We start from the raw sequence: 15,769 nt of genomic DNA, 5'->3' as shown, positions 1-15,769 counted from the left end.
TCAAGTGTGCTACTCACTTTCACTGTGTGGATGGCTCAAACAGTGAACACTAGCACTTTGAACCAGTGCAGGAAGTTGGAACATTTGAGTGAACATAGATTATCTAGAACCATGATTAATCTATCTTCTCTTGTTCACTGGACTTGTAGTAGGTTCTTGATAAACGATGCAAGGGAAGCATATAAAAAAGCATGAGTAAATCTTATTTTACTACTAATGTGATGTAATGCAGCCTTGAAAATAAGTGATGCTTTTGTGCACCTGTGTACACACACATATCTAAAGCATGTGAATCCTCTGTTAGTTTGATATTTATTCTGAAGCTTTGTACCCAAATGCTTATTTTTTCCTGATGTTGTTCGTTTTAGCTTAAATGTTGCAAAATAAAGTAGATCAGAGGAAACAAGAGTTAAAAAATAAGGTTTAATAAAACAGGAACAACCACTGACAAAACTGCAGAAGAAAGATTTTATAGTATAGTTTTTATTTTACTAGCTCTTTTGTCAGTGGATATGTTGCTCCTTACTACATATATAAATGCTTTTTGAACCCCATGTACAAGAGGCTAGCTTTTGCCAAAGTGGTCTTAGTCTTTCAGCTGGGTCAGGTTATGAAGCAAATGTCTCTTTGCACTTCGAGCGTGAAGCTCCCTGTTGGTGTGCTTAGTTGGCTGAGATGTCTCAGCATTTTCTAATGCTCTTTAATAACGCTAGGTTTAGATTTACATGTGCTTAACAAGAGGATTCATGAGGCTCCCAAAGCAAGTGCCTCTTTCACACATCCCCTGACAGAAGAAAGGAGAAAGTAGTTTTGAGCACGAGAGCAAGGCTCTCCAGCGCTGGAGGGAAAGGCTGCCAGATGCTTGCCTGTTCCTTCGTAGCTTTGACAAGGAAGTCTCGTACACCTTGCCGCTACCTGTACGCTGACCTGACAGCCCTGTGAAGGCTGCCCGTGGTCTCCCGTGACGCTAATAACCCCGAGGGGCACGCCAGGAGCCGTGCCAGCTCAGGCTCTTGCCCGGGTTTTGCCGAGGATGCTTCTGCTCCTGTGAGCTCCAGCCCCACGCAGCCAGATGACGTGTGGATGACGCGTAGAGTGCCATTAAGGGCAGCCACGTGTCTTCAAAACCAGCTTTGTGTCTGGATTAGTTTTATAATCCATTGTTGTTTTATTGAATGGCCTTCAGGAAGGGATCATCTGTCTGGCATGGGCTGAAAACTGCTGCCCATTTTTTGGTGGTGAGGGGATAGGTGCCTTGCTGCAAGATAGCCTGAAGCAAAATCCTCCAGTGTGGGCCCCGGCCAGTGCTGCAAATCGCAATCAGAACTAGTTCTCTACCCCAAATATGCGCAGTGTGTGTTTAGTCTCACATTTCACACAACCGTAGCCGTGTTCTAGTATCTTCACGGGTGATTTTTGTCCTGGTGCAGCCGTGTGGCGATTTCCCCCATACCTGACTGGAGAAATCCATTCAGGCCGGTTTCAGAATGGATTCAGAAACCCATTTACGTCTTTCAGCAGTAACGCTTTTCCTATTTACTAGCCGAAGCGGGGTGGGAGAGCGGTGGCAGGGCAGCGGCCGCGGTCCCCGGGGCCGGCGGGAAGAGCTCGCCCCGCCCCACCGAGGCGCCCCCTCAGGGACCCCGTCCCCGCCGCCCGCGGGGCCGCTGGGCGCCCGGCGGGGCCGCAGGAAATGGCGGCGGCGGCGGCCGCGCTCCCCCAGCGCCGCCCAGGGGCGGGGCTCGCCCCTTTTCGCGCCAAGCCGGGACAGCGGCTCCCGCCCGGCCGCTCCGCTCCGCTCCGCCATGGCCGCCCCCGCCGTGCCCGGCTACTCGCCCGGCTTCAAGAAGCCGCCGGCCGTGCTGCGGCTGAAGCGCAAACGGCTGCGGAGGAGCGAGGCCGCCGCCGCTGCCCCGCCCTGCGGCGCGACCCCCCGGGCCCCTTCCGCGCCCGCCCGCCGCAACCCTTTCTCCAGCCTGGACAACGCGCCGCGGGCGGCCGGCACCCCACAGCCGCCCGAGCGGGGCCGGCGGCCGCCGGCGGGCGGGGAGCCCTCGGCAGCGCCCTTCTGGCAGGTAGGGCCGAGCCCCGGCCCCGCGGCGGCCGGGGGCCCCTCTCCCCCGCGACGAAGTGGGGCGGGAGAGGCGAGGGCAGAAACGGGAGGGGGCCGCGGGCAGAGAAGGGGCCTCGGCGCTGGCGCCGGCAGCCATCGCCCGCAGCCCGGCGGGGCAGCCCCGGCCCGGAGCCCGCTCCCCCCGAAAAAGCCAACCCCGCGCCTGGGGTGCCCTGGCTTCCCACGTAGATTGAAACCAAGCTACTGCACCTCGCTGCTTGCGGCATGCGTGTGCTTAGTATCGCTCTTGACGGTTCACCGCAAGGGACGTTTTCTTTTGAATTGTCACTCTGGTTCTTATTTTGTGCTGCATCTTACGCTCCTTTTTTCTTCAGCTTTTAGAGCCCCTTCGTGAAGATAAGCCTGCCAGCAGAGCAGAGCCCTCCGAAAGAACCGACACCCTCGCCCTAACCGATGTACGAAACAGCGTGTGCTGCTTCTGAAACGTTTTTAGCTGCTCTCAGTTCACAAAAAAAGCCGAAGCTGTTTAACTTAGTATTTGATGGTCCATCTCTGTATAAAATGACGTACTGAAATGTCAGCATTCAAGAAACTCTCTTGAATTGCCTTGACGTTTACTGTTAATGGTCACAGTCTTTTAAAAGCCAGCCTTCTGCCTGACATCGCTATTGTTGCAGTTCTAGTTGGCAGAGGTTGTTGTCTTCTTTCAGTTTTATTACTGTGTTTACTATAATTCTCCCATTTCTTAGTTTTATATTTTGTCGAGATAAGGATGTTCTTCAAAGTGGTATGTCTCCTGCAGTCTTTTATTCAGCTGCAGAAAGGGAACAAAAACTTCACCAGGCACAAGGAAAGAGAGAATACCTAAAAGCCTGTCCTTGAAAGAGAGTTTCAAGCAGGCAACATCTGCTATAACTGTGTTATAGATTCAGCAACTTAAGTTCAAACTAACTTAGCAGAATAATGACCTCTCAATGAGAACAAACTGCCCTAGAGCTCCCCAGTGGGGTTTTTTGTATCCTCTAGGAAGCGTCCGATACTACAATCATCAAGAGAGGATGAAATGAAATAACTTCTGGCATGGAAATTCTTGTCTTCATAAACTTCAGGCTAAGTTTTCTTTCTTTGAATTATTCATCCTTTTATCTGTTCCTAGTTTATGACTTTTGGAAAGACCCCTGTGAATGAAAACCCTCTTCTGCTTTTTTATAAACAATACCATATTTCTATTAGAATCGGTTATTGACTAAAATAATCAGCTGAGTATGGACTGTGACTTTGGTTAGCCTATGACCAGTGTAACTTGGAATCCAGCAAATATGTCTGCAAAAGCTTTTTTTTTAAAGTATGTTTCTTAACTTAATGCAAGTACTTCTTAGGATCAAAATGAGCTAGGTGTTTTTGCTGTTGCACTGAATTGGACAAAAAACATGCAGGACATGACAAGTTTGACTTGACTTTTTATAGGCTACTAAACTCAAGACATTATATGTAGTAGCCATAGTCCTGTCTGGTCCAGTGTCTGGTCTGCCTGCCAGGAAAGGTGTATTAAATCAACATGAGAGGAGACCTAACCATGCTAAAATATAAATAGGAAGCTATATAGTTGTGGGGTTTTGTTGGGTTTGTGTGGGTTTTTTTAATTTTCTGTGGGTTAACTGATGCTATTTCTGTTTTGTAAGGACCTTCATTTACCTGTTGCTGTACCCGAAGTTCCCTCCTCACCAAGACATGAATATCCTGCAGACTGGAGTATTAAAACACGACTTTTATTTAAGTCTTCCCAACCTTTTACCTGGGCAGAACATTTAAAAGCGCAGGAGGAAGCTCAAGGATTTGCTCAGCATTGTAGAGCTACAGAAACAAACTTGCCACAGAGCGTACAGGTAATACTTCAGAAGGTAGCTCGAAGCTCCAGCCTTAGAAAGGAGAATGTACCTTCACACCTTTTCTTAAACACGTGCTGGCAGTGAAGGTTTGATTGTGTCTTGGTTTGATTTTATTTGCATTAAGAATAAGGCTCATATAGATTACTAATCTAATTCCATCTGTGGCTTGTACTGTTTGTTTGCCACTGTGGAAGATAAGTGAGTGGTTGTTTAACTTCAACTGTGGAGCAGTTGCTGGTTGCTGTCCATCTTTCTTCAGTCTGGCTTATTCACAAGCCTGGGAATTTCTTTTTATTATCTAGTGTAGTATTTTTTAATCCGTCACTTGCAATGCTGCCTTAAGTAAAGTATTACTGTCCTCCTGAAATACTTTTTGAAATCTAGGAACCAAAACTGTCCACAGAACTGCGTTGTGCCTTTCAGCAAAGCCTCGTTTACTGGCTTCACCCTTCACTGCCATGGCTGCAGCTGTTCCCTCGGATCGGAGCAGATAAAAAAATAGCTGGAAAGGCTAGTCCTTGGTCACAAGATGAAGCCTTGCAACAAGTGCTAATGAGCGACTGGTAAGTGGAACCAAGCAACTGATGTATTTAGTACGATTAAGACAATGGGATTTTAATTAATGCACAAGTTCTTTCCATTTTTATGAAAAAGCTTTTTGATTTTTTCTGTTCTCCAGCTATAGAATGCTTGTTATTTTGAGGACCAGGCTAGGGAAGTAAGTTAAAGACCTTCTTGTGTTAAATGCCCCTATCCAATCTTAGTTACTGATTTGGGTAGAATTCCATAAATCCAGTTAGCAAGTTGCCTTTGATGCTTCATGTAAACTCCACATGCTAGAAAGCCACTATGCTGGAAGAGCATAGTGCTCACAGACAGGCTGCGTTTCGGAGGAGTGCAGCTTCCTAGATGTTGAACTTGTCCAAAAATCTGACTAATGCTTCTGTATGCTCTCAAACCTGTGCAGAGTACACATATATCAGTAATGCCCAGCAAAATCCAGTTTGATGTGTCAATAGCAAGGAATTGACTTCAGTTACAGAATTGTTTTGTTCTCATTTGCAGGTCTGTCAGCTTTACTTCTCTGTACAATCTGCTTAAAGCCAAACTGTGTCCTTACTTCTATGTATGTACCTACCAGTTTACTGTCCTGTTCCGTGCGGCCGGTCTTGTGGGAAGTGACGTTATCACAGCTGTAATTTCTCCCACAACTAGAGGTTTAAGGGAGGCCATGAGAAACGAAGGTAAGGTGAAACCAGTCCAACTAGGATTTGAATAAAGTGCATTAGCTGTGTTTACAAAACCATTCATTGGTTTCTTTCCTCCTCTGTTCAAGGCATAGAGTTTTCTTTACCTTTGGTGGAAGAAAGTAGAACCAGGAAACAGAAAAACTCTGAAGTGAATTTGGAAACAGAAGTTGCTAACAGCCTCGAAGCGGGCAGCAGCATGGAAGATGGAGAGTATGTAATAAGTCTGCTACAATGCTAGAATTCAAGAACACCTGCAGACTCCTGCACATTCCATTTGGAAAACCTTCATAGGAAGTATTGCCCTCCTAACACTGATTCTGTGTTTCCCAGGGAACCAGCTCCAAGTGATGACGATGATGATGAAGGTTTCTCTTGGCTTGAGGAGATGGGAGTCCAAGACAAGGTTAAGAAACCAGATGCTATTTCTATTAAACTGTATCCTTTCCTTGCACGTCATGACACTGGAAAACCCTGCAGATGTTAACTTTTTGTGGTACAGATTTAAGGCTTATAAAAGCTTTTGAGAACTTATTTCCAAATTTAGTCCTCACACTACTTCTTATTAAGAGACTCTGCATGTCTTTTGAGTTTCTTCTTGCCAAGTGTAAGACATTGGACCTGGAAAATGCTTTCTATCTCACAACTTTAATAATGAAATCAGAAGTCAGGTTTAAGATGCTGCTTTAATATTTGAAAAACAAATCTGGTTGTGTTTTTGTTTTGTGTTGTTTGTTGAAGTGACTTGATTGGTCAGAGGTGCAGGGGGGTTCTTCTGGAGTTGCACCGCTCCAATTCTTCCTTCGGTGCATTGATGCTTTTCACTTCCTTGGGGTTTTCCTTTGACTCCAGTCAATACAGTCATAAGGAGAAGCATGAGGTGCAGATGGATCACAAACCCGAATCCCTTGCATTAGTGAAAGGAACAAACACCTTCACCTTGCTAAACTTCTTGATAAACTGTAAGAGCCTCGTGGCTGTCGCAGGTCCACAAGCGGGGCTTCCACCAACTTTGTTGTCCCCCGTTGCTTTCCGAGGTGGAACAATGCAAACGCTCAAAGTAAGTAACAACACAACTGTCTCCGTTTGCCAATGAAGAAGAGAAAGTTATTTCTTCACCCAGTAGATCAGACACTGACTTTGTGTAGTCTCCCTCAGGCATAGCTGAGTAATTTTTGTTGCTATAGCCCGAGTTAGCACTTTGACTGCAATACAGCCTGCCGCCTAAATCATCCCTATCCACATAGATCTATGCTGCTAAACTGCCAATCCCAGCGTTTGCATTCTTCACATCCTGATACAGAAGAGCTTAAGCAGACTTCCCAGATACTAAAATGGTTCTTACAAGATTCTCCTGAGATCTTACGGAGTCTCAAGCTATCACAGCTGCTTGTAACGAGGGAGCCTCTGAACCATGGCTCACCATCTCTTTCTGTACCGAGCAGTGGCTACTGAAGGATGTGCTATTAATACAGGTAGTGCAGCCCTCCTCCACCACAGCAGCTGAATGCTGTTCTTCTGCAGTCACCTTTCTTAGTAGTGTATAGCATTCCTATGTATCGTAGTACATTTTAGGAGCAGTTACAAAGACAGTAAAACCGTTGTAATACTCACGTATTGAACAGCGAGTTGACAATATTGAAAAATATTTTGAACTTCTAATAGGACTGTGGCACTGCAGTTTTAAAGTAAATGAAAATTTGGTCTTGCTTTGGTGTGTCAAAAATTAATCCTATGTGCTCTCGTCTTCAGGCTCGAAGTATAAATGCCAAAGCCAGGGTTCACTTGGCCTATGAGGATATATTCAGTTTGGAGATCGTAGGCCCCGTCATGCCTCATTCCCTGCATTCACTGACCACGCTGCTCAAGTCCGCGCAGAGGGGCGCGTTCTCTGCTGTGTTATATACGCATGAGCCAACTGCTGTGTTTAACACTGATCTCGACAATGGGAGCCCTGCCTCAAGTAAGGTAAGGAAACTAGCAGAGACAATCTTTCCTGTTAGGAATAGTAGCTTTATTACAAACCATAGGACACAGAGTGACACAAAACTTCCCCTTAATACATGGGTTTACACCCAATTACTTGCGATCACCACCTGGCCGTCATTGTGGCTTGTCGTTTCCTCAGAAATGGAATAATTGGAAAAATTCCATAGCTTTTCAGCAGTTCCCCAGAGGTACACAAGTGAACATTAAAAACTACAGGTATTTCAAACAGAAATACCTATTCCGTGTCTCTCTCCTTCATGTGAATTTCCACAGGAAACAGTATGCAAAGATCTTCCTACGTGTGGACTGCATCCTAAGACTTTGGATCAACTGAGTCAGTGTCCAACATTGGGAAAATCTTCCATCCGATTTCTGGAAATGAAGGATTATGCTTACACCTGGAAATCCTAAGTATGCTAGTTCCATTTAATGGAAAAGAATTCTCTCTAGCATGCAGTTGCTGTACTTCATTCGGGTCTACGCAGGCAGCACCTATGCAGTACTTGGAGGGATACGATCTAGTTGCACATCACGGACAGCTATTGCACATCACCCATCGTAAAACATGTCTTCTGAAGGAAATGAAGGAAAAGGCCTTGGACATCTCCTTTTGTATTTTAGAAAGCCTTTTTTAAATAAAACTTGATAAAACATGATTATCTACTTTACTGGTCTGAATTGCATCTGGAAGGTCTGTATTCTTCACGTACATGCAAATTCTATTCTGAAGTACAGAATTTCTGCTACTGCTCTGTGTGGTAACCCATAACCATTTTTGGATGGGTGGAATTCTTGGCGAAACCCCTTCCAAGACTGCTTACAGCACCCTGCCAGAAGCTCGATAGCTACGCCATGGTACATTGGCACCTCTTGGTTGAGAATCAGCTTGGAACTCCACAAAGATAGATGAAAGTCAGGTGGACGCAAGCGCAGAGTTCTGGCTGCAGCTGAATCAGATCAAAAGGTTAAGATTCCACAGAACTGCTTGGCATGGCTGTCTAGTATTCCCTTAGCCACTTAAGTTAAAATGAGCTAGACTTTTAAAAAGCAGTTTGTACAAACTATAACCTGAATCTGAACAAGTTGGAGCAGTAACACAGTTGCTCCACCTGATCAGAGACAGAGAAAATGAGAGGCAGCAGGGGGCTGCTGATCTGACTCTGTTCATAGCAATAGTAGAGTCTACCAATAGGTTTAACACAGTCTGTTTCAGGTAGTCAAAGCTGTTATTCTGGAGGCGTGTGTGTCACTTCTTACACAGCTGTCGGGTGACAGATTCCCGCAGCAGAGAATACTAATCTGAAGAGCAATACATATAATAGAGTCATGCTTGTGCGCTCCAGCAAGATTCCTGCTTCAACGGCGCACAGAAAATAAAGCGGTTCCCACACCATGTGGTCAGCTACCCTCATCTTCACTACAGCACCATTCTGCTCACCACCTCAGAATCCAGCTGTGATTCTGCAACAGTTAACCTTAGACCATAGCCAGGTCTCACTGGAGGAAGCAACCTGTAAACTTAAAAATGTGGGCATGTAAACAAGTTACTGCAGACTGGGGCATGATGAAAGCTTCCTGTCCCTCCAGTTACTTTATATCAACACCACTCTGTAAGTACCCTACCCCAAAAATACAGCATGTATACAATTACACTGGCATACTTTGTTTACCTTAGTTACTGTAAAGAACAACCACGACACTGTCGGCCTAGTGGTACACCGAACAAGTCAACATTTAGAAAACCAGGATAAAGGGCAAGTCCCTCTCTTACGATGGAAGGTGGCACCTTAGAACATTAAGTAGTCTGATAATGTCAAATACTCAGTTTCTGGTGGTGTTCAGGGTAGTACAATCCGACTTCCATTAATCTTTACACTTCTCCCTAACTAATGTAGAAGCAAATTACTGCATTTTTTCCCTTTGATTAGTATTGGACATGAAAAGTGAAAATCCAGTGCTAATGGCATCTTGGGGAGTACCAGGTGGCTGGGTTTCTAAAGCGGCTGGTGCATTAACTGCGCTTCCATTTCCAGTCACTTTTTGAGAGTAACGGTTAACTCGATGCCTTTTCTATCTGGCTTGTCTGCCTCCATCAGTCAGAGCCTCTGCTACCGTGCTTTGCAATCTGCTGTAAAATACCCTCTGGTCCCACGCGACAGGTCCTCGACCGGTTCTGACAGCGACTACACCCGGGGCCCCGAAGAGCGCGCGGCTTCCCCTGCCGTCACAGGGGCGAGCCCTCCTGAAAGCTGCTCACGACCTCAGAGCGACCGCCCCAGTTCTGGAACAGGCAGCGTCTTCCGAGCGCGTGCTTGAGGAACGGGCCTACTTACAGAGCGTGTCAGCACGCAGAGCGAGTCACTGAGAGCAACAGGAAAAAGCCACGCTGTAGCTGCCCCTATGGGAAAGCAACTTTAATCAAGCCAATAACCATTCTGCTATGTGGACTTCAGCCTATCTGTTTCCAGGAAATAATTACTATCCATTTCAGTTCCAGTTTGTCTTTTCCCATCTAGCATGTTAGAGTTATGGAGAGACACTAACACCAATTAATGGCTTGCAGTCATTTAAAGAAAATCAAATTGCGATTACATTCTTGTAGTCTAGAACTATGTAATTTCAAAAATTTACCACCAAATTCTTTATCGCGTGCTTTGCACCATTACCCAAGCTGTAGCTCCTCCTTGTACTGTAAACTGTCTGCCTGTTCGTTTTAAGTCATAACTTTGCCTGTAATTTCAGCAGCATATTCCAGTTGCTTACAGCTCTGGGATTCGGTGCCGTTCTTGAAGCACACGTGGCTCCAATGAACTTCCCCTGTAAAAGCTACAGCATTACATTACCCGGTCTGCTGCTCTTCCACCTAAAGGTATTTTCAGTAAATACTACCATTATTCAGATGCTTGTAGAGCCGTAAGATTTATTTATTTGACCTGTCCAAATGGGTGAATTTTCATCAGAGCTATTTGTCTGGGAGAGCTAGAGACTGTAGCAGTTGTTTAAGACTTCATATAGTTTTTGCACTTTTAAGAGGCAATTCCGACTTTTCCAAGGCATAGGAACTTCATCTTCCTGCTCCTCCAGTCCTAACTACTTAAAAATTACACATTAGAAGACCGCCAAGAAATCGTGCTCATAGAAGCTGGCTACACATTCTCAGGCACCCATTTCAAAACGCTCCTCCCTCGCATGACAGGGAAGTCAGAAGCACTTTCAGCAGGCTTACTTCTAGGAAAATAATTCTGCAGCAAAAGGAAATCCAGCAGCCAAGCAGGTCACGTCTTCCATCAGCAGGAGTCACAGACTATTCACCTTTAAGACAGCTAAAGTGCTGCATAAATAACCAGGTTCCAAGAGAGAGTTTCCTAGTTGTTCTTTTTAATATATCACTACTTATCTATTCCTGCATGCAAAGAACACGCAAACCAATTCAAATTTACAAATTTAACAGAAGAACATCGCTGCACTAGCTTTAGATTCATGTATCGTTCTAAACAACAAGGAATGAAACTAAAACAGAAACCTCAAAATCAAGAAGTGTCATAATTCGGGTATTACAGACCTTAATTATTTTCTTTTTTTTTTTTTTTTTAATAACTCTTCCTTCAGACCAAAGGTTAAACCCACATACAGTGCCACATCTTTTAAGGCATGAAATCCAGAACTTGCCTAAACAGTTATTTTTTAAATGGAGTCTTCAACAGGACCGAGTTCATCTGCTCCTTGCTGCTGTGAGATAACACGTATCTTTACATTATACACGGGGAATTATTGAGCAAAAAAAGAACAAAACAACAAGTACAAGAGATTGTATGTTCCCAGATTTGATACTGTACAGCTATGAAACCAGTGCTTACACGGACACCGTAGACTAAACAGAATGATCAGCATCTCTGATACTTTAGCTCTATTCAGCCAGATATTTAAACAAAAGTCTGATTAAGAGCTGCTCCCACATCCCAAGTTAATTACTTTTAAGTCGTACATCAAAAAGCCAGACTTCAGCTAAAGACAGATACAACACCCAGTTCTTCCAGAGTAGATCTTTCCATTGCTGTATCATCATATTTACTTTTGGTTTTTCTACACACCTTGCAACTAGTTCAGCAAACAAGGCAAGGAGATCTTCAAATATTTAGTCAGAGACTGAAGGCGAGAAGCCAAAGGGAAAAAAGTTTAATTAAAGACAGCTACGTCCATGAAAATTAACTTAGGCATTTCTAGAGCGCTTTGACAGACCAATAAGGGGCTTTATTTCTCAGAAGTGTGTGGTGGAGAACCAAATACCATTTCTCTGCTGTACACAACATGAGACATTGATCCTTGTCCCTTGAGGGCAAAGACAGACACCTTGTTCCGTAGCAGTTGACAGATACACACAAGTCACTTTACTTTGTGGAAGAAGAGGTACTAGTAATTCTTCACCTCCACATTCCTACTACCATTGCAAAGGTCATTCACTTTAGGCCTGAGCACAGCCTTACTGCGTACAAACTGTATTTTGTTCCTGTCCCGGACGAAGCTCTGGTCAGTAGATGTAAAACAAAGAGACCTCGAAAAGACTTTTCTGAAATAAGCACCTGAACTACTAGAGTCCCTAAGTCCTGGCAATCTGCTCCTAACTCAGACAAATCTGGCAAGAGGTGTACAATGCCCTTTCCAATTCAAAGTGCACATAGCTAAAGTACTAATACTTCTTAAATTAAAAAAAAAAAAAAAAGGAAAAAAAAAAGGAAAAAAAAAAAGGAGGAAAAGCTTTCTACGTCCTCTCCCTTGTCAAACTGCCAAAACTTGGGATCAGGCTGTCTCCTTGAGGGCAGAGTACCATTATGGAAAATTTAAGCCCAAGGAGTTAAATTTGGTAATAGTCCAAAGCAACCAAAAATGACTAGAACTGATTCTGCAACCCTAACAGCTGTTGATAATCTTCATAAAGCATACTTTTATACTGTGCGTTTCCTCAAAAAGTTGTTTTGGCATACATTTTAATTACTGTTTACTGACCAGTGATTAAGATTATGAAGTTGTGCTGCTTTATTGACCAAGTTGGGTACAACAATTTAAGCATCATTCTATCCCCTCCCTCCCCCCGAATCCAGTTGTAGATTTGTTAAGAGTTTAAAATTCACATTAACCACAAATTCATACAATCAACATCAGGCAGTGTGTTAATTTGTTTGGAATAGACCACTCCATCGTCTCCCTTCTCAGAACATGCAGGGAGAGTCACCTTTACATTGCAAGCCTCATCGGTTCCGTTGCTGGACTTTCTGCCATCCCTTTGAAAGCAAGTCTTTTGCCTAACCACCTACGTCCTAGAGCTTGGGCTGTACGGCCAGTTGCAGAGCGCCACCGAGTTAAACCCCCAAACAAAACGCAAAGAGAAGCCGCAGCGTTAACACTGTACAACAGGGCTGCCACCGCGCACCTTCTCGCAGGGGTCACAGTACTGGCCCAGTATCCGTCCAGCAGTACACGCCAGCCTCGACTAGACTAAGGTAAGCCGCACGACCTTTCACCAGCTGTCGGCAAAAGTGCAAGAGGAGCTTTACCGAGACCGGGGAAAACTGCAGCGTAGTACAAAACAGTATGAAAGTGTTAACATTCCGTATTGAAGAGAAATTGCATGAGTTTTAAAACAAGGGTTTAGATTACTGATGCCTCCAGAGTCTGTCGTCTGATTTAGTCATTTAAGAAATAATTACATCACTAATGTAAACAATATAAACATACCAAAAACTAAGTATGATTTAAATACATTTTGATGGTACAAAAGAAAAACCTGAAGGTGTCTGTACAGTTTTTACAACGTGGGAATTGCCAATGTATTTACAACATGAAAGGGCAAATACCATTTTTGTGCAGAGTAAAATTATCTGAAATAATGTCAATATAAAAAACAATATCTAGCGGTGTGAGGCACTCCTAAACATGGTGGTATTAACCATGCTTTCCTTTGGTACAAGTCCCATCGCTTGGAGAGCCGCAGTTGCTGCTGTGGCTTTAGCATGCTTCTTATTAAGGCTGGCAAAAGTAGGCCTGTATTCGTTTCCATTGACTCTCACCTGTTTTATGAAAGAGAGAGAGGAAAAAAGAAAAGCGTTAGAAAGCGCCTCTTCAATTCTGTTTCGAGGCAGCACTACAGAGCTCCTTTACACACATTCTCTATTCAATTCCTATTTAGGGGCAGACAAAACCCATGCCTGGTCTGTAAGCCCAATCATCTCCAAACAGGAACTGCTAATACAAGATACTACGTGAAAAAGAAAGCCCACATCGTAAGATAACTGAAGGACAAAAATAACTAAAAAACCTAAAACTAAATAGACTAAAATAACTAAAAACTAAAAAAAACAAACTACCTTTACAACAGCAAGACTTAACACCACACCTGCAAGTAAACAGCAAGACCACGATACCACACAGGTTAATAATTTTAGTAAGAGGTGCAAGAGTATGTTTCTTGATGCATTTACAGATTAATGTGCTCTAGAGATCCGATTTGGCCTTTACAGAAACAGGACTTTGAAATTTTAGCATCAAGACACTGCTTAGCAGTCTTCAGCCACCCCTGAGGTGGCCTGCATGTTTATACACAAATATAAACATGAATTTACATCACCTTTAATAGAGAAACCAACAGCAAACACGGAAACGCAAACGCACCTTAAAGATAAAGTGTTTGCGATGATCAGGCCCACTATCATCCACCAACACAAATTCAGGTGGTGACCATCTTCTTTTGTTACAGATCTCCATCAACGCAGAAACTGGATGTTTACCTTGAAGATAAAATGTATTTGAAATTTCAATGCAGCTATCAAAGCAATCATTTTAAATGAGATTTTTTTTTAGACAAATAAGAATCTCACCTGAAAGATCCTTCATCACAACATAATGTCCAGATCTCTTTTGTGCCTTCTCTCCCACAGCAACAAGCCCTAAACAAAACACAATAAAGTTCACATTTATGATTCCCACCCCATTTCTGTATTCTCATCAGTAAAGCGGTAACGTGTATTAGTGGAGATGAAACCTGGAGACACCATACAACTGTCTTCTCAGAAGTCTTTCAAACCTCCCTTTCATCCAGCATGGTTTTTCCCCTCCATACTACACATAACATTCTTCTCAACTGCTCCAGTAAGACTCTTAACAAGCCAGGTAGTAGAAAACTTTGAGCAGTCTTATACAAGCCAGGAAACACCTGGTTTTCCGTGCCTTCTCTGGAGAAACACGGAACGAGAGATAAACTTAAAAAACATTCTCTCATTCAGTGTTTGCTTTGTGCAACCCAAAAGTCATCCACTACCTTAACAGTTTGCCTCTAACATACTAAGCATTTGAAGTATTTCCATTAAACAGTAAAAAGTGTACCTAGCATGTGCTTTTATGGTACAAGTAACAGAGCGGTGTTCTTACAACATGCACTCTCTTTAACAGTATTCAAATATTTATCCTTTATGTGCAAGTTCACAGCCCAATTACCACGATTTCCATCACATCCGAATTTGAAGTAGCAGAAAAGCATGCAACTGGGCCCCAAGTCAATACAAAGGGCATAAGTTCCAATGGAAGTCACTGTGAAACACTGAAGCTGAACATTTTTCTTTTTAAAATCTTACAAGAGTAAGAAATAAAATGTAACAATTGCCAAAAATGTATCAAATGCCAGTAACCACGCTATGCTTATGAAGTGACTCAAGTTTCTTTCCATTCATTTTGCTATTACCTTAAATACAGGTAAACAAAATGCCTGACTGGTTTTTCAGAATTTGGCCTCCAAATCCTTCAATGTTACTTTGTTTCTTACCTCAATTTGTTTCTGTTCCTGGCTTTGGTGAATAAAGACAGGGAGATACTGCAATTGTTTCCAGTTTCTTCCTGTTCCTTCAGCTTTTTTTGGCTGCCGTTTTGTTTTGTTTTGCTTTAAAAGAAAATCCTTCCCTCCTTACCAGATTTTCATCCTAATGTTCATGCAGCTCCTAAGTTGGGACTTTTCAAGTGGCATGAAACCCTCACAGACAACAATCACTGAAACAAAGTTTCTTCCCCCCCACCTTACAGAATTTTATATCTGTATAAAAATAACCAAAGATCTCCACCAAAGAAAAAAACTCTTATGTCATTCTCCGCATTAATACTGTGTCTCCCTCACTCTAAGTCACTGATGCTTGTCTTCCACATCTTGTCCCTGCTGCCTCAAGGGGGATTTTCAAAGAAGCAGCAATGCACTCCAACAGGCTCTGCCGATGGGCCAAGCTTTTTGGAATACAGCAAGTAGAAAAAAACCAGGATCTAAGGGAAAGCTATGGCAAAGGCAGACAACCTTTTGGTTCATGTCTTAGTGCAGCCTACTAAGTAACTCCTTAGCAAACTGCTTGTTCGTGTATCTAGAAATAGTATTTTATTTGGGTGATAAGTTCTAAAAATGTGCTTGAAGACCCCTACAAAACAAAAACGGGTTACTTAGTAACAGACAGACTCCTTTTAAAAATTTAGGATTTTTCTTTAAACCTCTACACAGAACTTTAAAAAATTGACTTTTGATACATTTAAGCATCAAAGAA

The 15,769-nt window shown here is 43.3% G+C and overlaps 2 protein-coding genes across 2 annotated transcripts in view; one reads left to right on the top strand and one right to left on the bottom strand.

The window, feature by feature from the left end:
• Positions 1–1,805: 1,805 nt before the first annotated feature.
• DONSON (DNA replication fork stabilization factor DONSON) lies at positions 1,806–8,110 on the top strand. The gene is made up of 10 exons (XM_075722885.1): positions 1,806–2,075; positions 2,449–2,529; positions 3,757–3,960; positions 4,348–4,526; positions 5,029–5,207; positions 5,300–5,423; positions 5,544–5,648; positions 6,072–6,270; positions 6,963–7,178; positions 7,473–8,110. Exons 1-10 carry the CDS (start codon positions 1,806–1,808, stop codon positions 7,608–7,610), a joined length of 1,695 nt encoding a protein of 564 aa, XP_075579000.1. The 3' UTR covers positions 7,611–8,110.
• A 713-nt stretch (positions 8,111–8,823) lies between these two features.
• The window catches only part of SON (SON DNA and RNA binding protein), a 31,469-nt gene continuing 24,523 nt past the window's right edge, over positions 8,824–15,769 (bottom strand). Inside the window, exons 8-10 of the mRNA XM_009486702.2 lie at positions 14,072–14,140; positions 13,866–13,981; positions 8,824–13,264 (exon numbers count right to left, since the gene is read on the bottom strand). Of these exons, the coding sequence (XP_009484977.2) occupies positions 13,106–13,264; positions 13,866–13,981; positions 14,072–14,140 (344 nt within the window). The 3' untranslated portion in view covers positions 8,824–13,105. The remainder of the gene's footprint in view (positions 13,265–13,865; positions 13,982–14,071; positions 14,141–15,769) is intronic.

The sequence above is a fragment of the Pelecanus crispus genome, chromosome 1 (assembly GCF_030463565.1).
Source record: "Pelecanus crispus isolate bPelCri1 chromosome 1, bPelCri1.pri, whole genome shotgun sequence".
Lineage (NCBI taxonomy): Eukaryota > Metazoa > Chordata > Aves > Pelecaniformes > Pelecanidae > Pelecanus > Pelecanus crispus.
The sequence above is the reverse complement of the archived record's forward strand: the minus strand, read 5'-3'. Positions and strand labels throughout refer to the sequence as shown.

Coding starts and splice junctions, on each gene's coding strand:
- DONSON (XM_075722885.1), top strand. CDS start 1,806: ATGGCCGCCCCCGCCGTGCCCGGCTACTCGCCCGGCTTCAAGAAGCCG. Junction 2,530..3,756: donor ACACCCTCGCCCTAACCGAT/GTACGAAACAGC, acceptor CTGTTTTGTAAG/GACCTTCATTTACCTGTTGC. Junction 6,271..6,962: donor GAACAATGCAAACGCTCAAA/GTAAGTAACAAC, acceptor TCTCGTCTTCAG/GCTCGAAGTATAAATGCCAA.